The 20,263-nt window shown below is 46.9% G+C and overlaps 5 protein-coding genes, 2 long non-coding RNA genes and 1 pseudogene across 7 annotated transcripts; 4 read left to right on the top strand and 4 right to left on the bottom strand.

Annotated features, from left to right (window-relative positions):
• Positions 1–6: 6 nt before the first annotated feature.
• LOC136185186 (retinol dehydrogenase 12-like) lies at positions 7–1,575 on the bottom strand. The gene is made up of 7 exons (XM_065972266.1): positions 1,389–1,575; positions 1,127–1,319; positions 859–1,082; positions 736–810; positions 612–687; positions 423–549; positions 7–360 (listed from the first exon to the last, which is right to left on the bottom strand). Exons 1-7 carry the CDS (start codon positions 1,545–1,547, stop codon positions 210–212), a joined length of 1,005 nt encoding a protein of 334 aa, XP_065828338.1. The 5' UTR covers positions 1,548–1,575; the 3' UTR covers positions 7–209.
• Positions 1,576–1,724: 149 nt separating this feature from the next.
• LOC136199613 (uncharacterized) lies at positions 1,725–2,953 on the bottom strand (annotated as a pseudogene).
• Positions 2,954–3,425: 472 nt separating this feature from the next.
• Positions 3,426–4,716, bottom strand: LOC136199612 (uncharacterized). Its single transcript, XM_065989851.1, has 3 exons — positions 3,876–4,716; positions 3,659–3,781; positions 3,426–3,603 (listed from the first exon to the last, which is right to left on the bottom strand). Exons 1-3 carry the CDS (start codon positions 4,714–4,716, stop codon positions 3,539–3,541), a joined length of 1,029 nt encoding a protein of 342 aa, XP_065845923.1. The 3' UTR covers positions 3,426–3,538.
• A 459-nt stretch (positions 4,717–5,175) lies between these two features.
• LOC136199741 (acylphosphatase-2-like) lies at positions 5,176–5,711 on the bottom strand. The gene is made up of 4 exons (XM_065990036.1): positions 5,646–5,711; positions 5,583–5,599; positions 5,418–5,527; positions 5,176–5,364 (listed from the first exon to the last, which is right to left on the bottom strand). Exons 1-4 carry the CDS (start codon positions 5,701–5,703, stop codon positions 5,196–5,198), a joined length of 354 nt encoding a protein of 117 aa, XP_065846108.1. The 5' UTR covers positions 5,704–5,711; the 3' UTR covers positions 5,176–5,195.
• Positions 5,712–5,770: 59 nt separating this feature from the next.
• On the top strand, positions 5,771–7,385 carry LOC136199611 (histone H4 transcription factor-like). Its single transcript, XM_065989850.1, has 6 exons — positions 5,771–6,254; positions 6,334–6,486; positions 6,535–6,612; positions 6,668–6,788; positions 6,860–6,992; positions 7,050–7,385. The coding sequence occupies exons 1-6, from the start codon at positions 5,774–5,776 to the stop codon at positions 7,383–7,385; spliced, it is 1,302 nt and encodes a 433-aa protein (XP_065845922.1). The 5' UTR covers positions 5,771–5,773.
• Positions 7,386–7,881: 496 nt separating this feature from the next.
• Positions 7,882–9,410, top strand: LOC136199610 (uncharacterized). Its single transcript, XM_065989849.1, has 6 exons — positions 7,882–8,007; positions 8,208–8,327; positions 8,394–8,679; positions 8,736–9,041; positions 9,092–9,142; positions 9,265–9,410. The coding sequence occupies exons 3-6, from the start codon at positions 8,550–8,552 to the stop codon at positions 9,408–9,410; spliced, it is 633 nt and encodes a 210-aa protein (XP_065845921.1). The 5' UTR covers positions 7,882–8,007; positions 8,208–8,327; positions 8,394–8,549.
• A 1,752-nt stretch (positions 9,411–11,162) lies between these two features.
• On the top strand, positions 11,163–11,661 carry LOC136192596 (uncharacterized). Its single transcript, XR_010671195.1, has 3 exons — positions 11,163–11,360; positions 11,414–11,447; positions 11,510–11,661. It is a non-coding gene; the product is annotated as an uncharacterized lncRNA (long non-coding RNA).
• Positions 11,662–14,842: 3,181 nt separating this feature from the next.
• LOC136188431 (uncharacterized) lies at positions 14,843–15,516 on the top strand. The gene is made up of 2 exons (XR_010670216.1): positions 14,843–15,040; positions 15,102–15,516. It is a non-coding gene; the product is annotated as an uncharacterized lncRNA (long non-coding RNA).
• Positions 15,517–20,263: the final 4,747 nt, after the last annotated feature.

The raw sequence follows: 20,263 nt of genomic DNA, 5'->3' as shown, positions 1-20,263 counted from the left end.
ACTATCTCGACACCCGTATTGACTATATTCTGTTCAACTCAAAACACAATGACAAAGACACTTTCGATGGGATATAATAAAATCAACGCTGATGCTGAGCATGCAGTGGATAAATATGGAGAGAAGTAAGCAAAGGCACAACGACTACTGTAATTTTTTAGGTGATGCATATATTCGGTTCCAAGAATCGTCTTTTTCTCCGTCTTCAATTAATCGTCTTGATTGTCCAGGCTCTCGGCCGCCTCAGACGACGAAATCGTCAGACCCATGTCAGTCAGCTTAGTGGCGCATTCGTCGTCGATGTACTTGCGCAATAACTCGATACTGTACGTCCATAACTCTTCGTGACGAGTCTCGTCTCTAGACCACGGAGAGAAAGGGAACGTCGATAGGATGAAGACTCGTATATGCAAACGGCGCACCTTGCAAGACTTTTGACACCAGTAGGTTTGCAGCTTTCAAAGAATAGTGCTTTTCCATTGGCAAATTCAGGATTGACTGCAGCGTTAATTGACGTCGCAGCTCCCTTCGCTGCACTTCGTGCCACACCTGTTAAAAACAACCGGTAAGTAGTTAGCATGATCTATGTATCAATAATATCTCTAATGTACCGAGTGCATGAGTTGCTTTCACTAGTGTCGTTAAAAGCCTGGAATCTTCAAACGATCTCGTTGCCTCTGTTTTAACCTAAACGATTGAAATGTGTACCTCTTAGGTTGCATGCCAAGCGTTTACTAAGCCAGGATTAAGACACGAGAATGCTATTCCGCTGTCAGAAAGCTTCTTTTGAAGATAAAACGTCATCATGATCTTCAAAGAATCAATCAGGGTTGGGTTCATTAGAGACAATGCGTTTACCTGATAGAGCTTCGAGTTTCCATAAAACTTCACTCTGCCATATGATTTGGAACCGTCCATGTTCGTCAAATCGAGAGTGCCGGATTTGTACACAGCTGACGACACAGATATGACGCGGACGTCCGGACCACTGGAACTGAGGAGCTCGAGCAAGTGAAGTATGATCAAGAGATGACCGAGGTAATTGACTTGAAAATGTTTCTCCAACCCATCATCAGTCAGCTCTTAAAAAATTTAATTAATTAATTAATTAGTAAATATTAATTACGTAAGGGATTGATCATTGCGATTCCTGCATTGAGAACGAGCAGATGAAGCGGAAGACGTCGCGCCAAGAAGGCCTTGGCGAAGTCTCGTGCCGACGCGAGCGAAGACAAATCGAGTGCTATGAATTCGACGTTGATATCTTCTCCCGACACGGGCTTCGCTTCGGCCAGTTCGCTTCGCATTTTCGCGATCGCCTGCAGAACGAGGTGTTCGCGCACGCTGCACACGTGATCTAGCTAGCAACGGACGATCAAAACACCGACCTCGGTCGCTCTTTCCTCCGATCGGCACGCCAAAATGACGCGAGCTCCCATCCTGGCGAAAGCCTTGCCTGTTTCGTAACCTATTCCTGTATTGCCGCCCGTCACGATGGCCACCTTGCCGGCCAAATCGACTTCGGGATACGAGAGTGACGAGCCCATGTTGCGTAGTAGTGAGTGAGTGACTCACTGTGATTCACTGTGACTCACTGTCGGCAACTCGGCATCCCGTATAGACAGCTCCAGCTGATCATCCGCTGATCATAGATCAATGATCTGATCAGTAAGTCATCCATCTCAGACTCTAAGAGAAAGCGAGCGCCCGACCTCAGAGACGGTTTTGATTTCTCAATCACTACAATCGACAAAATACAATAATCTATATAAAATCACGGATTGTAGATAAAATATGGTACAGTACTCAGATCGTCGACTGAACTAAACAGCAAATAAATAAGACGTCACAATTAGATAGCCAACAGGCGAAAGATGAGAGCCAGAACAGTGACACAAACAACGCTGGCATAGCAACCACCGCTAAAAACAGAAATAAGACTAAATCGAAGGTAAAATGGTAACCAATAACCTTGAGAGGTCGGTGTAGACCCGTCGCCGACTTTTTGGGTGTTCCCTTCAGTGGGCTGCTGGGGCTGAGGACGGCCTCCGGGAGGAGGTGGACCCATGTCTAAATATAAACCCGTTATATATTTATTGCTAAAACCCAATACACTCACTAGTAGGAGTGTACTGATATCTATAGCATCCTATGATATAGGGCGCCTTTCCGTTGGTAGTATGATAAACGTATTGCCCCAAATCGGTATCCCATTGCACTTATCCAAATCCGTCGGCGCAACGCCGTCCTTCCCCAACGGTCCATAGACTGGTATCCCGTCAAAAGCGTAGCCGATCTTAGGCGATCTTTTCCCAGCTTCCGCGACGATTTGTGCATTCATCGAACCGAACAGACACCCGTCGGTTTCCTCTTGATAATGATAATGATAGCTACCGCGCTCGTCGGGATGCCCGTGACAGAGATCCATGACCTCGTACCCAGAACTGTCCCGCGAGACGGCGTCCTCCTTTTGTATATTGAACGGGTTATAGAGAGGAACGCCGTTCAAAGCGAACCCAATGGGACCCAGGGGCAGAGCGTCGCCGTTCTCGAGAATCGATTCGGGAAATTGGGCTTTTATTTGAGGATTCTTCGGCAATGTCCACCTGTACGATTGCTCGGCAATCGTATTCGGATTGTCGTTGCGTCCGCTTCCGGTCGTGTCGAAGCGCATCGGAAATTCGCCCACGCGATGGGCGGGAACTCCCGTGCTCGTAATGACGAGCTTGTCGCTGTCGTCTCCCGTGCCTTCGGCGCAGGCGATCGTGCTCGTTAGCGACGCGTCGGTCGTCGACGAAGCGCTCCACGTGATCGTCGACGTTTGAGGCGACGTGCCCGAATACGATTGAACCGTCGTTGTTTTCGGATTGCCGCCCGATATGAGACCGAGATCGGCGCACGAGAGCGCCGTCGTCGTGGTGAGGAGAGCGGAGAGAGCGAAGAAAGCGAGCATGGGGCGATTCGAGGCGGGGGTGATACGGGTTGGGATGGGAATGCCTAAAAACGATTGGCTTGCAATATAATCGAATTAGTTGGTTTTGTCTGAATAACATCGATGTTGGACGCGGGGCGCGTCTTAGCGGCCCGAAAAGTCGAGAATAGCTGCAAGGATTTGACTTATAACTTGGAAGTCTGAGCCTGTGTCTCGTCCACGCTCTTCATCCAGGAAATGACACTCTCTGCTCACGAGCAAGCTACGTACCAAAGATCCGCGTCCTTTGACGGGTTGTTCAAAAAGATTTCTCGGCCCTCGAGAGAGCTTATATTAGATTTGCATAACATTAGTGCCGGCGGCACCAGGTAGTACGGATGGTCCAGGGTGGCACCTCCCTGCAATAAAGAAAACAGAGACTCGCGTCCGATCGTCTCTTAGGAGGTGCAATGATGCAGATGTCTAAGCAGTGGAGGATTAGGGAGAGAGGAGATAGCCAAAGATAAATAAGCGTGTTTAGAAAAGAATCGCTCAAAAAATACTCAAGACGTCGACGAGACTAACAAAATAAAAAAATCACAGATAAGAATTCATTGTTAGAGACGTCTAAGCCAACAGGCGAAAGGCGAGAGCCAGAACAGTCGTAATCAACGCCGGCATAGCAACCACCGCTAAAAAACATAGATCAGATCTGCTACATCGAAGTTGGAACCGTAAACGGCAAACCTTGAGATGTTGACCGTTCCGTGATTTTTTCAGTGTCTCCTCCAGTTGCACCTAGCGAGTCAGTAGGCGGCTGAGTGGGCGCCTGAGTAGGAGCCTGAGTCTGTACTACTACAGGAGGTGGACCTAAATAAAAATCAATATTAAATTTATCTCTAAAATCAGGAACTGTGCAATCTCAATCTATGGCACAGTCCTGTGTTCAAAACTCATTACTCACCAGAGCGAGTGGCACGATATCTATAGCATCCAATGATATAGGGCGCCTTTCCATCGGTAGTGTGATAGACGTATTGCCCCAAATCGGTATCCATTCTCCCATTGCACTTATCCAAATCCGTCGGCGCAACGCCGTCCTTCCCCAACGGTCCATAGATCGCTATTCCGTCAAAAGCGTAGCCGATCTTAGGCGATCTCTTCCCAGCTTCCGCGACAATTTGTGCATTCATCGAACCGAACAGACACCCGTCGGTTTGCTCTTGATAATGATAGTGATAACGTCCGTGCATGTCGGGATGCCCGTGACAGAGATCCATGACCTCGTACCCGGAACTGTCCCGCGAGACGGCGTCCTCCTTTCCCGAATTGAACGGGTTAAAGAGGGGAACGCCGTTCAAAGCGAACCCAATGGGACCCAGAGGCAGAGCGTTGCTGTTCTCGAGAATCGACTCGGGAAATCTCGATTTGATTTGAGGATTCTTCGGCAGCGTCCACGAGAACGATTGCTCGGCAATCGTGTTCGGATTGTCGTTGTGCCCGTTTCCTGTCGTGTCGAAGCGCATGGGAAAATCGCCCACGCGATGGGCGGGAACGCCCGTGCTCGTGATGACGAGTTTGTCGCTGTTGTCTCCCGTGCCTTCGGCGCAGGTGACTGTGCTCGTAAGCGACGAGTCGGTCGTCGACGAAGCGCTCCACGTGATCGACGACGTTTGAGGCGACGTGCCCGAATACGATTGAACCGTCGTCGTTTTCGGATTGCCGCCCGATATGAGACCGAGATCGGCGCACGAGAGCGCCGTCGTCGTGGCGAGGAGAGCGGAGAGAGCGAAGAAAGCGAGCATTCCGAGGGCAAAGAATACGGGTGGAGCAACACGTAAGGAATGTTTTTAGTACGTAGACGAACGCGATGATTGGTTTGTGGTAATCGAATTAGTTGGTTCAGTCTGAATCGACGGGAGGATCGTTAGATGCGAGGATTCGATTTCTAGAAATCTAAGCCAGCTATTTTAGAAGTATTTCGGGATCTCGTTCAGCTAATTAGATTATTAGATTTGCATAAAATTTGAGCGAGCGGCACCAGATGGTACTGAAGCGCCTCCGTGCAGAAAAAAGAGAGTTTCTCATCATATGACTTATAAGAAATGTGATGTTGGGTGCTCACTTTTTTTCTGCGCAGCACCTCATGTCTCTCAGGGACAGTAGGATCAGAAGTGACATTTTCGTTATAATAGCCTGAGCACGTTTCACCAGACAATATTTATTTAGCAATTCTGCTAATAAGTAAAATCATGTATCGATATATCATAAATAATTAATTAGGTTATTTGCATTTAGTCTTATGAGTGCCGCGTCCCTTTTCGTAAACTTTCAAATGTCCGCCCCTTCCTATAATGCTAAAATCGTCTCTATCCGTAGTGACGTCACTTTCGCTAAATTCGCATCTTTCGATTTTTGAACGCGGGCTTCCGACTTCCTTTAGCCAAGATTTCCTTAATTAAAAGAATATCTGTAGAATTTGATATATGTGACGCAAAAAGATTACATTTTCTGGAGTTTTTCGTCCGGTCCCTGTATCACTCCAACAACGGTTCCCTTCTCCGTATTCCGCACCCAGCCCACTAAGCCAAGTTTCCTAGCCGTTTCTTGCGTGTTCTAAATGAGAAAATAGAGGCGTTACGTGACGGAAAAGACGAACGGTCGATCCCACCTTACGAAAAAACACGCCTAGAGCGAAAACCTTACTTTAGACAAATAGCTTTTCAAGATTTACCTTGAACCTTTCCGAATACTTCAAAATTGAGCGCTCTTACGAGCGCTTTCTCGGCCATTTTCGTCGTCGGCCTAAACACGCGTGCGCGCCAAGCGTTCCCGGACTGACAGCTGGAAGGGCGCAAAAAGATGTCACTCGCCTGCGAGTGGGACGACTGCACGACGAAGTGCGACACGCGCGACGCTCTCTGCGCGCACGTTCGCGAGCACTCGCGTCACCTCCACCCGAATTGGCCGCCGCGAAGCGACGAATCCCTCCACGCCGCCTATCCGGGAGAGACGATGGGATGCCTGTGGAAAGACTGCCCGTACGAAACCGACTCGCCACTCCAGCTCCTTCTCCACGTCTCCTTCCATCCGTATCACGCCTACATCAAGGAAGAAGGACGTCGCGTTCAGGCGAAAGAGAATCTCACCGTTTGCAGTTACGGCGACGAAACGCGAAATCTCGTTCCGCCGATCGGCGAAATTCTCGTCTGTCATTGGAGGGACTGCGGCGAACAGTTCTACTGTCCCAACTCGTTTTATAGTCACGTGGAGGAGCACGGATTGAAGGCGCCACACGATCAAACGGAAGATGGAAAATCCATACTCAAATGTCTCTGGAAAGGTAAATAAATAAATAAATAAATAAAATAAAAATTTGATTAATTGACTCTGAAATAAATAATTAAAATAATTTTTTTTAGATTGCAATTCTGTTGCTAAGGACAAGCACAAGCTGAAGGGTCATTGTACGGTTCACACGCATAAGAAAGCGGTCGCCTGTCCAACGTGCGGCGCTCTCTTTTCGTGCAAGACGAAACTGAGAGATCACTACATTCGTCAAGCGTCTATAGATGGCGAGACTCGTGATTGATTTTTCTCTATTGATGATTGCTTTGTTATAGAAGCCTGCTATCAATGTTCTCACTGTCTCAAACGTCTTCCGTCGGAAAGACTTCTTCGCGATCACATGAATCAACACGGTAATGAGAATCCTGAATGTGTGCAGATTTTCTCTTATGTCTGGATTGTTGTTAGTGAGTCGCTACAAGTGTCATCTCTGTCCCATGACGTGTCCGACGACGTCCGCGCTTCGGCGTCACGTCGCTCATCGGCACTCGGAGAAACGTCCCTACTCTTGCGACATATGCAATTTCAGGTAAGATGCCTCTCTTTCCCCCAATACACTGACCGACTGAAGAATTATTGATTTTCTTCTCCCTCCCCCAGCTCTAAGACTGCAAGTGACCTGAAACGTCACAAGGACACGCACAGTCTTCTGGATCCGTACAAGTGTCCCCAGTGCTCTCAAACGTTCCGCTGTGCACCCACGTTTCGCGCTCACTTTCGCCTCCAGCACCAAGTACGTCATTCTAATAGCTCTTCGTCTTGGCCTTGATTCGAGTGCTTTGCTCTATAGACAGGCCCCGAGAACGTACCTCTCTATCAGTGTCACATGTGCGAGCGCATCTTCTGCCACGGTGGGACGCTGAGCACGCATCTCGTCAACGTGCACGATTTCAAACTTCCACCGGGACATACGCGCTTTCGATACGTTGAAAATGCGGACGGATTCCATCGACTTCAGACTGTACGTTTCGAGTCACTCCACTTGGCGTCCGGTACACCGCTGGTGGCGGCTTCCGCCGCCGCAGGGGTTGACCTGTCTCCAAATGAACAGCAGCAGCTGACCAATCTGGAAATGCTGTCAGAGACAGCTTGCTGTGAGCTATTGGATGCAGTATCAACTAACTAAATAGGATGTTATCTTGAATTGCTTTACCGGTAATTAGTTAATACCACATGCAATATATGTAGAAACAATGGACCAGCAGTGACCTACCGGTACTGGAAAGTGGCACATGCCAATCGAGATCAGTGTACTGTGGTCTCAGTGGGGTAAGCATTGATAGTGATCCACAGTAGATTATTGAAATTTCTTATCAGTTGTCTGATGGGGTCCCCGACTTCTCAGTAGGACTCTCAGTGACTTGTTATGCAGTCGCTGTTGACTCACAAGAGGTGCGACAGATTATACTAGTGTATCCTTCATGTGAAAGTGTAATGGCTCTGCCGGTTCTGCTTTGAATTTACGAATATAGGGGAACGGCGTGCGGTTTTGATGGTCACTGATCGTTCATGAGCTACCATTGCAGCTCATTGCGGCAGGCTTTCGTTTGCCTACGGGATCTCTGTTCGACACCTCCGACTACGCATGCACTTCATCGAAATTACGTTCGTTTGAGCAGACTCTTCGCCTTAGAACGGCTACAGTACTGTGGAATCTTTGGATTCACCTTTTTCAGAAACTTTAGAACCGTTGGGAAGCGGATTCAGAATTTGCATATGGAGTGAGAAGAGAAGCTTGGACGATTTCCGTACGGCTGGACATCTCATTTAGCGTTACTAGGGCATGCAAACTTTACATTGCAGTATCCCAGCCGCTTTCTGATAATATCGTTACAGGGGGCCCCCATTTTTTTGTAGTTTCGTTTATCGTTCCCACACTTGACGCCGAAGTGGAAACCGTCACATTTTTGCATCAAACGAAAAGTCGTTTTGATCATTCTTCTTTTAGGACTTGTACGAGCGTAAACTAGCTGTGGAAGGTCACGTGAAAAGAATCTTTGACAACTCCACCCCTGAACGAGTTTTAGCGCGAATTTGGAATGTCTTTCCAACGTACACTTCCGCTTAGGTAGGAACATCATGGAGGGATGAAGTCCCTCAACAGTGCATGTATAAATACAAGATGTTGATACAGGGCTATAAAAAAAAAACACGAAGTGGGATGTCGGTTTCTCCGTCTTGAAGTGACTGCACTCCAGCTCGTCTTGAGCGTTTTTTCGTTTCACCACGTCTCTGGTCACAGTTGGCGAGATGCGCGCATGCGCTCTTTCGAAGGAATCTACTATATTCTATGTCGGAGCCTGTTTCAAAGAGCGGAGCATTCTTTCTTATTTGCGCTCTCGCACAAACCCCACTTGTAGGGTCACGCTCTCGTTCGCCAGTGCAGGATCATCAATGTTCGGGAGAGCCCCCAGTTTTCGGTACATGGCGTCATGCCAAGTTTTTGCTCATTCCGTTTGTAACTATATGGGTGTAGAAATCGACGCCTTACACGAGAACGGGGACCTCGTCATCGGCAATAACGACGTCGTTCTATTGAGGACGTCCTTCAAAAATATATCTGACTGCGGAATTACCTCTGCTAGCGTATACGACAGCGATACGGAGGACCTCCTTACATGGTGCAACGTAACCGCGAGTGCAAAAAACAAGTGCTCAGTCTCATGTCTTATGAGCGTGGCGGACTACATTCAAAATAAGATGAAAGTCTACATTGGGGCCTTGGAAATGTCGGAAAAATACAAAACGAGAAACTGGACCGTCTCTTGTTCTACTCTGAAAGGTAATTACCAGCCTGTGTTCATTGATATTAACTAGAGAATTTTTCGGAAGACGGAAAGACGTGTTCTGGATGTGGACCGGGAAGACGAGACAGTGATGATGGTATGTGTACATTTGAAATAGGAATTTTTTTCATATTTAGTCAAGTTGATAGCCTATCGGCTTGCTTACAGATCATTTCTGCTCTACAGCTGTAGTATTCATTGAGCTTTGTTCTATTGTAGGCTGGAAGGTCATTCTTGGTGGCATTCTGGGTGCCTCTGCTGGCATCATTCTGATTGCTGCTGTTATTTTCTATTTCGTTTGCCTGCCGCATTTGCGTGCTCGCTTACGTGTGCTTGAGGCTATTCTAAAGATAATGGAGAATTGAGAGATTAACATCCGGCTGCTGCTTCTGAGTCAAATTCAGAACAATGACGGAGTTGATTTTTTGATCAATTTCCTGCACGTGGAAGTTAATTTATTATATGGCTATGTGCGCTATGTGGTGCGTGTTAGTAAATACTAATTAACTGCTCATGTGACAGCCGAGAGGGGCTCTACTCTCTGCCGACAACTGTCTCCACTCGGGCCCATCGTGTACCGACGTTCACCCCGTTCCTGTTCCTTTCGCGGGAAGCGGCAAGCTATTCGGTGGCGAAGTCGTGGAAGCGAGACAAGAGAAAACACCATCGCGCCTCATCGCGCCCATGCATAGTGAAGCTCTGGATCACACAGAACGAGCGGGGTAATTTTTAGTTTATCGTAAGGCAAACGTGTCGTTTCGGGGTCCCTTTAGTTCTACTGTAGCTCAGGATCGCCCAGATCACAGCTCACGCGCTTCCGTCATGTCTTAGTGTCAGTGGCAGCAGTGGCATGTAATATTGCTATAGCCAGAAGACCTGCGTACTCGACGGAAAGAACGCCTGGCTACCAGTAATTCGTTCAGTCATCCAAAGCGTACGCCAACACGGTAGAAATCTCTGTCTCTAAAACAGTGCCTCGATCCGCCTCAGTCAGTTTCTCACTGATATAGTACGCGGTTTGCGGCATCGCAAGACGTCCCAAAGCGAACGCGTAAGCGTCTTAGCCCAGAAAAGGTACAGCACCGTATTGATGAGGAAGTTTGACGTAAATATCACGACGAAAGCCTGGAAGAGATAGTTTTCTAGTCGGATAAAGCTCTGAAGTGTGTACGCGAGAATGAAGGGTTGAGGGAGAAGTTCGAGGCGACGAGAGCGATGACATACCAGAAGGCTTTGGATTTGTAAGAGGAGTAGTGACTTGCTCCGAGACTCCTCCCGTCGTTCCATTGGATCCCAGGGTCAGTCGCCTTCGTTCAATTGCGCTTTGAATGACTAATTTCAGCGTTGCCGCGAGATAATAAATGATGTTTGCGGAGGGCAGGAGACTGCGATAGCAAGAGCGAGATGTAGTTGATTAGATTGGAAAAGTCGACGACGCACACTTCGTCGTAATAGCCGTCTTTTATAGAATATATGAGCGTGTACTTGGCCCAGGTGAAGAGAGGCGGCACGGCAACGACGATTCCTATCGCACACGTGACGGCGGATGCAATTGCCGCCTTTCGAGTCGTTACGCCGGGTGCGAGAGGATTGCGGATGGTCGAATAGCGACTTCGTGCTTGGAGAACCGTTCCCCACGTAGACCACAATAAATGCGTGTACGAGAAGAAGAGAAAGTAGACGCAAGAATTCTTTGCCTCTTGGCTACCGTAGTCGTACGTCTTCATTTGGTTGATGAATAGCCACACTCCGATAATGACGCGAAGGAGATCGGAAAGCAGTAGGTTAACTCTATGTTAGCGTTTTGGCCCTCGCGCAAAGCGCGTACGCGGACGATTGCTACCGAAACGATTGCACAGAGAAGAAACTGAATGCAGGTCAGGCCGAATGAGATCGCTAATTCACACCGGGGAGTTGAAGCGATTTCTTCGAGACCCGATCCAGTCATGTTACCTTCGACGTTGGCAGCGTACGTCTCGCCGAGAGGAGTGCGCCACCTGCAGTTATGTTGGCTACGATTACGCCCTACCTTCATTAGATAATTGGTCACAACAACAGCTAACCGCGACGTCTGATCAGTTCCTTCTGTTGCTTGCGTGCTAATAATTTTTACAACGTACGTGCTCAGACGCCAGTAAAATATCCTGGTGTTAGTTTCCGTTCAGCGGTTTCTGGATCAGGGAGGAGTCCATTTATTACTCAGTCTTTCAGTGACGTGCCTATATTTTGACTAATACCTATCACGGACAATATTCGATACATGAATTTTGCATATTTGCATGCAACCGGCAGAAAAGAGAAAAGAAAGTCAAGAAGTAGGGTCTCTGCATGCCAATTTCAATCAGCTTCTCCTTATTGTTCTGTGCAGTTTGCGACATCGTAAGACGTTCCCAAGATGACGGGTCAGCGTCTTTACCCAGAAACAGTAGATCAACCAATTGACGAGTGAATTTGTTATAAATAGCGTCGAAGCAGCGTACAGGAGATTTTGGTCTATTCGGAAAAAGGGACGAAGTATGTTCACGACGACTAAGAATGGAGGAAGAATGACGTTGGAAACGACGAGTAAAATGACATACCAGAGAGCTTTGGATTTGTAAAGAGGAGTAGTAGTAGTAGTAGTAGTAGTAGTTGTAGTAGTAGTTGTAGTAGTAGTAGCAGCAGCAGCAGCAGCAGCAGCAGCAGCAGCAGTAGTAGCGGGTTGCTCCGTTCTTTTGGATGTCATGGGATCAGTCAGTCGTCTTCGTTCAATTGCGCTGGCAATAACGATTTTCAGCGTTCTCACAAGGTAATAGATTGTGACTGCAACAGGCAACCAATAAGACAATATGTAGTAGAAAAGAGAGAACGAGATATGGCTGGCAGAATCGGCGAAGCTCGTAAAGCATTGTTCGACTATATATTGGCCATCTACTACTGCGTACGTGAGCTTGTACTTTGCCCAGGTGAAAAAAGGCGGCACGGCGATGACGACTCCGATCGCACACGTGACAGCAGATAGAATTATCGCTTTTCGAGTCGATACGCCTGGTGCAAGCGGATCGCGGACGGTCGAATAACGACTTTGTTGTAGGAGAACAGCTCCCCACATTGACCAGAAAAACTGGGCGTATAATAGAAAGAGAATAGTGACGCAATTGTTCTTCGCTTCTTGATTGCCCACGTCGTACTTCATCAACCTTCTGATGACTGCCAAAAGTGCGATAAGAATGCGAGCGGCGTCGCAAAGAATGAAGTTGACAATGTAAATGTTTTGGCCCATGCACGCGCAAAGCGCGCACGCGGACGATTGCTATCAAAGCAATGGCGCAAAGAATAAGCTGGGCGCATACCGCGAAGGATAAGCCCAAAGAGAGAACATTCACTTTCAGAATGAGCTCTGTTGAATTCGTTTGATTAAGAGTTGAGTTGCTTTCTTCGAACCCCGATCCACTCATGTTATCGTCAAGTTGGCACTTGGCAGACTGACCTAGAGGGGTATTTGCTTGTGGTTATATGTACGTTGAGATCATCGTCATGCCCTAATTTTGATAATCAGTTCACATCCGTCTAGCGGTTCTTTTCCTTGAACAGCTAGCTAACACTAGTACCCGATGGTGAACGTACTCTTTGCTGCAGCACTACTATAGTCAGTCAATAACTTTATTATGTGTCTATGTCAATGTCATTATTTTAAAAACAGTTTGTGACAATATTGGTGAAAGTACTAGTAGAAAGCCAGTCCACTACTAGCATTTATATTGGCTCGGACGTACAAAAACTTTGTCTACAGCAGAGATAAGTAGGTTGTCAGACAAAGGCGAAACGACCGTCTAGACGCTCGTCTCCGCCTGGTTCGCCGCTTCCTAACAGTATAGCACTACTGCGCGAAGTGCTCGTGACTACCACGATTTTGACTAGTAGCGTGCATGCAGCAACAACTGTCGGCTGGTGGCGAAGGAATTCGTTTCAGGTATGTACACGTTTATAGCTAGAGACCTGGTTTTACACTCCAATCAAAAGGCAGTCTATCAGAAAATATGTCATTCCTGATTGATTGGCCTAGAATTCTTACGAGTACAGCCTAAAGTCGTTGGACGTGTATACAGACGTATGGAATCAGTTACAATGGCTATGGACCGCTAGGCAACCTACTGTAGTAATTATTTCGGCGGCAATCAGCGACCGCGGAAGTCTTGTAGAGGAACCGATTCAATACAGGGAGAATATTCACTTTTGGAATGATCTCTGTCGAATTTGTTTGATTATGAGTTGAGTTGCTTTCTTCAAGTCCCGATCCGCTCATGTTTAGCTCAAGTTGGCACTTGGCAGACTGACCTATAGAGGGATGTTGCTTGTGGTTATGCACTGACGTTGTCACGCCACGTCTTAGCTAATTTAATCAGTTCCTAATCAGTTAGCGGCGAACAGTTAGTTTTGTGCTCCTCAATGCGGACTACTGTACCAGTTTTCTCGCAACTGTGCCTGCCCGTTAGTATAGCAGACAAATTTACTACTTCTATATGTAGAGTATAGTACCCAATGGTGAAGGTACTCTTCTTTGCTGCACTACTAGTAGTCAACAGTGTAGTCAACATGTCTCAACAGGGGCATACATGTACACCATGCATCTATGTCTACAGCATAAATAAATAGGGTTTTCTCTTATCATCAAAAGGCGAAGCCAATCAATTAAACGACCTGCTGCTCTTCTCCGCCTCGTCCCGTCCTTTGAAAGCGCTTCTGGCTCGCCTTTTCCCGACAGAATTTTTAATGCTTATAAGACCCATCCCCAGATAGCACTTTTTCGCTGATAGAAGAAAGTATGTCATTTCTGATTGACTCGATCAAAAGAATTGGGCGATAGCTGTCTAGCGAGTGTCTTGTTGGTTCAGACGTATGGAATCTGTTCCTATGGCTATGAACCGCTAGGCAAACTAATTATTTCTCAGCAGTAGCCTGCAATTAGCGACCGCAGAAAGCTTGTAGAGGAACCGGCTAAGAACTAGTGTGGCTGCTTTTACATGCATAACTGCAGGTAGCACGTACTCGTCTCTGCGAATGTCAGGCGTACAACTGCTAACCTCCAAAGTAACGTTAGTGAATATCAGCAAGCGTTTTTGTCCTAGTATGCATTCCGTTGCAAAATTGCTCTGGTACCAATACGGTCACGTCTACCGGCTCTGGGCGTAGAGCGGATTGCTCTGTTTCCCGGTCATTAGACGCCATAGCAGTTATTTTTGTCGTTCCACGGAGCGTCGGATGACTGTAGTCTCAGAGTTTTTACGAGATAATAAATGACGATTGCCAAAGGCAGCTAATAGGATATTCCTACCTAGACAAGCACAAACGATAGATAGTTGGCGCTGTTAGAGCCGTCTCGTTATTAAAATAGTCGCCCGGGAGTATTATATATCTGTTTATGTTATTGTACCTCGCCGTGAAGAGAGGCGGCGTTGCATTGACGATTAGACACGTGAATTAGGAGACACCCAAACCGTTTGATTTTGGTCTGATATGGGGACTTCAACAAAATTAACAACTGAAAGCATTAATTTGATAAGTCATATGAATGTGCTGTGCATCCACAGATCTATGGTGCATCCATGTAGACTACTAGTATGACCTTGCTGATTGCCGCTTTTCAAATAGCGCTTCTTAGAAACAGCAACACAAATGACAATCAAAATGACGAAATACGCAAAACGGAACATATATATGCCGACAGGCTGAGAAGGATTGCTGCTTCGCTGTTCGCGGTACACTACATTTCTCCCGGACGTACGGGCTTCATATGACAATCGAACTTCGTCTGCTGTTCGCTTCTCCGCTCAGCGGAAGGAATACGGCACGCGCCTGTGTTGTGTTATTCTCTTCGACAAACGTTTCGTACGTAGGACAACCAGAAAACGGCGCGGACACTTCCCACCGAAGCGTTCTGGAAAGGAAACGTGCTGTGGCACTGTGGCATTATCCACGCGATCAATAACGTCTCTGAAGCTATCGTATTGATATGGTAACTGGGGGCCGGGCCCCCTTTCTAGGAGCTTCGATGTCATCTGAAGTGAGTTCTATAGACTTGGCGTACTATCTAGAAGAAGAAGATTCTGAGGTACTGTTACTTAGGATATTCCGATGGTACATCCGATGGTACATCTGCTACGTTCCCGAGTCACATATACCTATGCGTCGTGGATAAAAAAGACTCGGAGGGTGTTCGCCAAGGAAGCCATGAACAAAGTCAAAATGACTCGTCGTGCGATGCGAATGAGCTCTTCTCCACTGATTGTCTAACCCTAAGTCGTTGCTTCTCGTGTTCGGCCGAGGAGTCGACGGGCAGCTCACAAACGGCTCGCACGTACGCCCATGCCCTCCTCCAGGCGAGGGTCCCTTACCGTACAGTGCTACTTTTTATGACGTGGTGACGTTGGCCGCGCGTACTAAAGTTTGACTGTCTTATCCCTTTTGTAATAAATATCTCACAGAAGAGAATGCCAACGTCAGTGCGGCTGACTGGCGTGGGCTACCTTCATGATTACGTCATATCCTCGTTTAGATAATTAGCCATAACCAGTTCGCCGAAGTCTGTTTAGCCGCTTCAGTTGTTGCGCCTTGTGGGCTAATAATTTTGTTGGGGTGAAAGCTGCTATAGTGACTGCGCCTGTCCCAAGCGGTACTCTACAGGTGAACGGGTTCATTCAGTTCATGTCCCTGAAACCAGCCCCGTACGTGCTCAGACGCCAGTAAAGTATCTTAGTGTTAGCTTTCATACGTTCAGCGGATTTGGTGCTGGTTTTTCCCTCAGTCTTTCAGTGAGATACATATGAGTTGAGTTGATGCTATTGTAACACCCCTCTACAGTACTACTGACATATCACGGACAATAATCGACACGTCAAAACGAACCATTCACGTGCAGTCTAAACGCAAAGCGATACGTAAGGGTCTTTGCGTGATCACAGCCATATGATCAGTTCCTCACAGACACATCGCGCAGTTTCCGGCAGCACAAAACGTCGACAAGTGAACGCGTGAGCGTCCTAACCCAGAAACAGTGGAGCACCGAATTGACAAGAAAATTCAGCGTGAAAATGAAACCGGCAGCTGTAAAGGCTCTTTTTTCTACGTCGCTAAGTACCATCATGATGACGTAAGGAGCAGGAAATATTGCGTTTGAGCTGATGATAGCAATGACATCCCAGAGTGCTTTGGATTTGTAAATAGGAGGAGCGGATTGCTCTGTTTCTCGGTCACTGGACGCCATAGCAGTCATTCGTCGTCGTTCCACGGAACTTCGGATGACTAGTCTCAGAGTTTTTGCGAGGTAGATAAATGACGATTACAAAAGGCAGCCAGTAGGATATTCCCAAGTAGACAAGCACAAACGATAGATAGTTGGCGTGGTTAGAGCGGTCTCGTCCGCACCGTACGAAAAAAGAGCCGTTCGGGAGTACTATATATTTGTTTATGTACCTCGCCCAGGTGAAGAGAGGCGGTGTTGCAATGACGATTCCTATTAGACACGTGATGGCACTTTTGATGGCAGCTTTTCGAGTTGTGACGCCAGCTGCAAGAGGATCGCTGATAGTCGAGTGACGACTTTGCGCTATGAGAACGGTTCCCCACATCGACCAGCAGAATTGCCAATGCCATAAGAAGAGAACGGCCAAGCAAGCGTTTTCTCCGTGTTGGTTTCCGAATTCATATTCCGGCAGTGCCCGCACAAATAGCCACAATCCGACGATGGCACGAAGGACGTCGGACAAAATCATGTTGACAATGTAGAGATTTTGGCCCACGCGCAGAACGCGCACGCGAGCGATAACTGCGAGAGCAATTGCGCAAAGCACAAGCTGAATGCATGCTGGGATGACCTGGGCCACTTGAGTAGAACTTCCACCTTCATTTAGATGCCTTAGAACCACTTCCGTTGAGTTGGATTGATTATGAGTGGAATGGATCATTCCATCACCCGATCCGCTCATGTTACTTTGGAGGTAGTGAGCTTTTGTGTGACCAAAAGGAGTGGTGGCTCCAGTAATAAAGATAGCCAAGTAAGTCACTCGTTAAATAGATTAATTGCTATTCTGTAACCATGTCCACGAGCAACTTCGCGCTCAAGTAATGACGTGGTCCTATGTAAATGATCAACTTAAGTACAGCAATCAGAGACACTGTGCTGAGGAAATGTTGTGACGGCGTCCTTCCTTCTACAACGCCAGTGCCAGTGGTTATACTAGTAGCAGCCTTATATTATTCTAAGTGTCAAGTTACCACGTTCCTCTCCTCGTGACGTACAATATCTTAAATATATTGTTTCTGATCGAAGTATTCTACTCTTCTACGTATGCTATTCGCATGCAATCGAACAAATGGAAGCCATGCAAGAAGAGGGGGTCAACGTCTCTGCACGCCGATTTTAATCAGTTTCTCACTATTCTCTGCAGTTTGCGGCATCGCAAGACAACCCCAAGATGACGGGTCAGCGTCTTTACCCAGAAACAGTAGATCAACGAATTGATGAGCAAGTTTATCAGAAGTGGCGTCGAAGCAGCATACAGGAGATCTGGGTCTATTCGGAGAAAGCCCAGAAGTATGTGAAGAACAACAAAGAATGGAGGAAAAAGGACGTTTGAAACGACGAGAAAAATGACATACCAGAGAGCTTTGGATTTGTAAAAAGGAGGAGGAAGAGGAGGAGTAGCGGATTGCTCTGTTTTCGTGCTATTGGATGTTGTTGAATCAGTCAGTCGTCTTCGTTCAATTGCGCTGGTAATAACTATTTTCAGCGTTCCCACAAGGTAATAAATGGTGACTGCAACAGGCAACCAATAAGACAATATGTAGTAGAAAAGAGAGAACGAGATGTAGTTGTTATGGTCGGAGAGGTCCGCAGAGCAAATTTCGGTATATTGATCATCTGCTATTGCGTACGTGAGCTTGTACTTTGCCCAGGTGAAGAAAGGCAGCATGGCAATGACGATTCCGGTTGCACACGTGCAGGCAGATGCAATTGCCGCTTTTCGAGTAGATACGCCTGGTGCGAGAGGATCGCGGACGGTCGAATACCGACTTTGTTGTACGAGAACAGCTCCCCACATTGACCAGAAGAACTGCGCGTATAATAGAAAGAGAGTAGTGACGCAAATGTTCTCCGCTTCTTGATTGCCCAAGTCGTACCTCATCAACTTTCTGATGGCCGCCAAAAATGCAATAAGAACGTGAACGACGTCGGAAAGAATCATGTTGACAATATAAACGTTTTGTCCCACGCGCAAAGCGCGCACGCGGACGATTGCTATCAAAGCAATGGCGCAAAGAAAAAGCTGGGCGCAAACCATGACGGATAATGCCACAGAGGTCAAATTCACTTTTAGAATGAGCTCTGTCGAATTTGTTTGATTATGAGTTGTGTTGCTTTCTTCGAACCCCGATCCACTCATGTTATCGTCAATTAGGTTGGACCATCTATGGTTGGACCTTGGTAGACTGACCAAGAGGGATGTTGCTTGTGGTTATGTATGTACATGCACGTGAGATCGTCACGCCACGAGCTACAGTAATTTGATAATCAGTCTATATATAAGTTTAGCGGTCTTTTGCTTGAACAGCTAACCAGTACTCTTCAATGTGAACTACCAATTTTCTTGCAACTGTGTCTGTTAGCACTAGCACGAAAAGGCGTCAAACGACCGTCTTCTCGTGTTAAGCTAAATCGCTTCTGGTTCGCCGCTTCTGACAGAATTTACCTGTACATATATAAGACTCGGACTCATCCCCAGATAGCACGATTTGGGCTAGTCGTGTAGCAACAGCTGTCGGCTGGTGGCGAAAGTGGCATTCGTTTCAGGTGTACGATTAGCTACACATCTGGTCAAAGGGCAGTTTATCAGAAATATTTCATTCCGGATTGACTCGATCAAAAGAATTGGTCAATAGCTGTCTAGAATTTAACCGCGACGAGTAGACTATTCCACGAGTCCAGCCTAGAGTCGTTGGACGTATATACGGTTCGTATGCAACCATGGCTATGGACCGCTAGGCAAACTAATTATTTCAGCACTGTATAGTCTGCAATCAGCGGCTGCGGAAAGCTTGAACTGATTAGAGACTCGCTATTGTGGCTGCGTTACTGCAGGTAGCATTCGTCTCTGCAAATGTCAGACTCAGACGTAAAGCTCCCAAGTAACGTTAGTGAATATCAGCCAGCGTTCAGCTTTTCCGTTGTCAATGATTTCTTACTAATTCTTATTTAGCGTCAGTCTTCCAGTGAGGTATTTGGGTTGATTTTATTGTGACATCTCTCTACCGTACTACATATGATGAATAAAATATTTGGACAAATAGTCGTCACATCAAAGCAAACCATTTACGTGCACTTTAGAGAAAAACATCGACCTGCCACGATTAGGGCTAGTAGCGTATAGCAGCAACTGTCGGCTGGCACGTTTAGCTACACATCTGGTTTTGCACTCCAATCAAAAGGCACAGTCTATCAGAAAATATGTCATTCCTTATCGACTCAATCAAAGAATTGGCCGATAGCTCTCTAGCATTTAAACCATGACGAGTGTCTTACCAGTTCAGAGTCGTTGGACGTACGGTTCAGACGTGCGGAATCAGTTACTATGGCTATAGACCTCCAGGGCAACTATTGAGTCTAGTCTGCCGCAATCAGCATCAGCGACCGCAGAAGGCTTGTAGAGAAACCGATAAAGAACTAGTGTGGCTGCCTTTACTGCAACGGAGATAAATAGGAGTGTCAGCAGTGTCAGTGAGAAGCTCGTTACTACGGGATCTCGATCGATCGGTCACCTTCAAGCTGTAGTCTACGCATGCACCTTTTATACCTTCGATCGTTCGATCGTTTGAGCAGACTGCTCTTGCCAAGCTAGCTTCTGTCGAATCTTTGGAGTCAGCTTTGGGAAAAACAGACTCAGAATTCACACAGGGGGTGGAGAAGCAACTTCGCAAGGTTTGGACGATTTCCGTTCGGCTATGAATCTCATTTAGCGCCAACGTAGCGTCAAAATGTGTCACGTAAACTTCACATAGGACACCCATTTACATTTCGAATATCTCAGCCGCGCGGGTTCTGATAACATCGTGACGGGGAGGCTCCTTTTTCTCTAGTTTTCGTTTATCTCTCTCCCAGACGCTGAAGTGAAAACCATTCACGTTTCCACATCAAATAAAAAATCGCATCGATATCGTTCGCTTTTTTAGGGGCGTTCACGAG

This window comes from Oscarella lobularis, chromosome 1 (genome assembly GCF_947507565.1).
Source record: "Oscarella lobularis chromosome 1, ooOscLobu1.1, whole genome shotgun sequence".
In the NCBI taxonomy this organism is placed as follows: domain Eukaryota; kingdom Metazoa; phylum Porifera; class Homoscleromorpha; order Homosclerophorida; family Oscarellidae; genus Oscarella; species Oscarella lobularis.
The sequence above is the reverse complement of the archived record's forward strand: the minus strand, read 5'-3'. Positions and strand labels throughout refer to the sequence as shown.

Excerpts from the sequence above, each read along its gene's own strand:
- LOC136185186 (XM_065972266.1), bottom strand. The coding sequence starts at position 1,547 with ATGGGCTCGTCACTCTCGTATCCCGAAGTCGATTTGGCCGGCAAGGTG. Across the intron at positions 1,320-1,388 it reads CGGAGGAAAGAGCGACCGAG|GCGATCGCGAAAATGCGAAG; the intron begins GTCGGTGTTTTG and ends CTCGTTCTGCAG. Across the intron at positions 811-858 it reads GAAACTCGAAGCTCTATCAG|ATCATGATGACGTTTTATCT; the intron begins GTAAACGCATTG and ends GATTCTTTGAAG.
- LOC136199612 (XM_065989851.1), bottom strand. The coding sequence starts at position 4,716 with ATGCTCGCTTTCTTCGCTCTCTCCGCTCTCCTCGCCACGACGACGGCG. Across the intron at positions 3,782-3,875 it reads ATATCGTGCCACTCGCTCTG|GTCCACCTCCTGTAGTAGTA; the intron begins GTGAGTAATGAG and ends ATTTTTATTTAG. Across the intron at positions 3,604-3,658 it reads GGAACGGTCAACATCTCAAG|CGGTGGTTGCTATGCCGGCG; the intron begins GTTTGCCGTTTA and ends TATGTTTTTTAG.
- LOC136199741 (XM_065990036.1), bottom strand. The coding sequence starts at position 5,703 with ATGGCCGAGAAAGCGCTCGTAAGAGCGCTCAATTTTGAAGTATTCGGA. Across the intron at positions 5,365-5,417 it reads GACGAAAAACTCCAGAAAAT|GAAATCTTGGCTAAAGGAAG; the intron begins GTAATCTTTTTG and ends CTTTTAATTAAG.
- LOC136199611 (XM_065989850.1), top strand. The coding sequence starts at position 5,774 with ATGTCACTCGCCTGCGAGTGGGACGACTGCACGACGAAGTGCGACACG. Across the intron at positions 6,487-6,534 it reads TCGTCAAGCGTCTATAGATG|AAGCCTGCTATCAATGTTCT; the intron begins GCGAGACTCGTG and ends GCTTTGTTATAG. Across the intron at positions 6,993-7,049 it reads ACTTTCGCCTCCAGCACCAA|ACAGGCCCCGAGAACGTACC; the intron begins GTACGTCATTCT and ends TTTGCTCTATAG.
- LOC136199610 (XM_065989849.1), top strand. The coding sequence starts at position 8,550 with ATGTCGGAGCCTGTTTCAAAGAGCGGAGCATTCTTTCTTATTTGCGCT. Across the intron at positions 9,042-9,091 it reads CTCTTGTTCTACTCTGAAAG|ACGGAAAGACGTGTTCTGGA; the intron begins GTAATTACCAGC and ends ATTTTTCGGAAG. Across the intron at positions 9,143-9,264 it reads AAGACGAGACAGTGATGATG|GCTGGAAGGTCATTCTTGGT; the intron begins GTATGTGTACAT and ends GTTCTATTGTAG.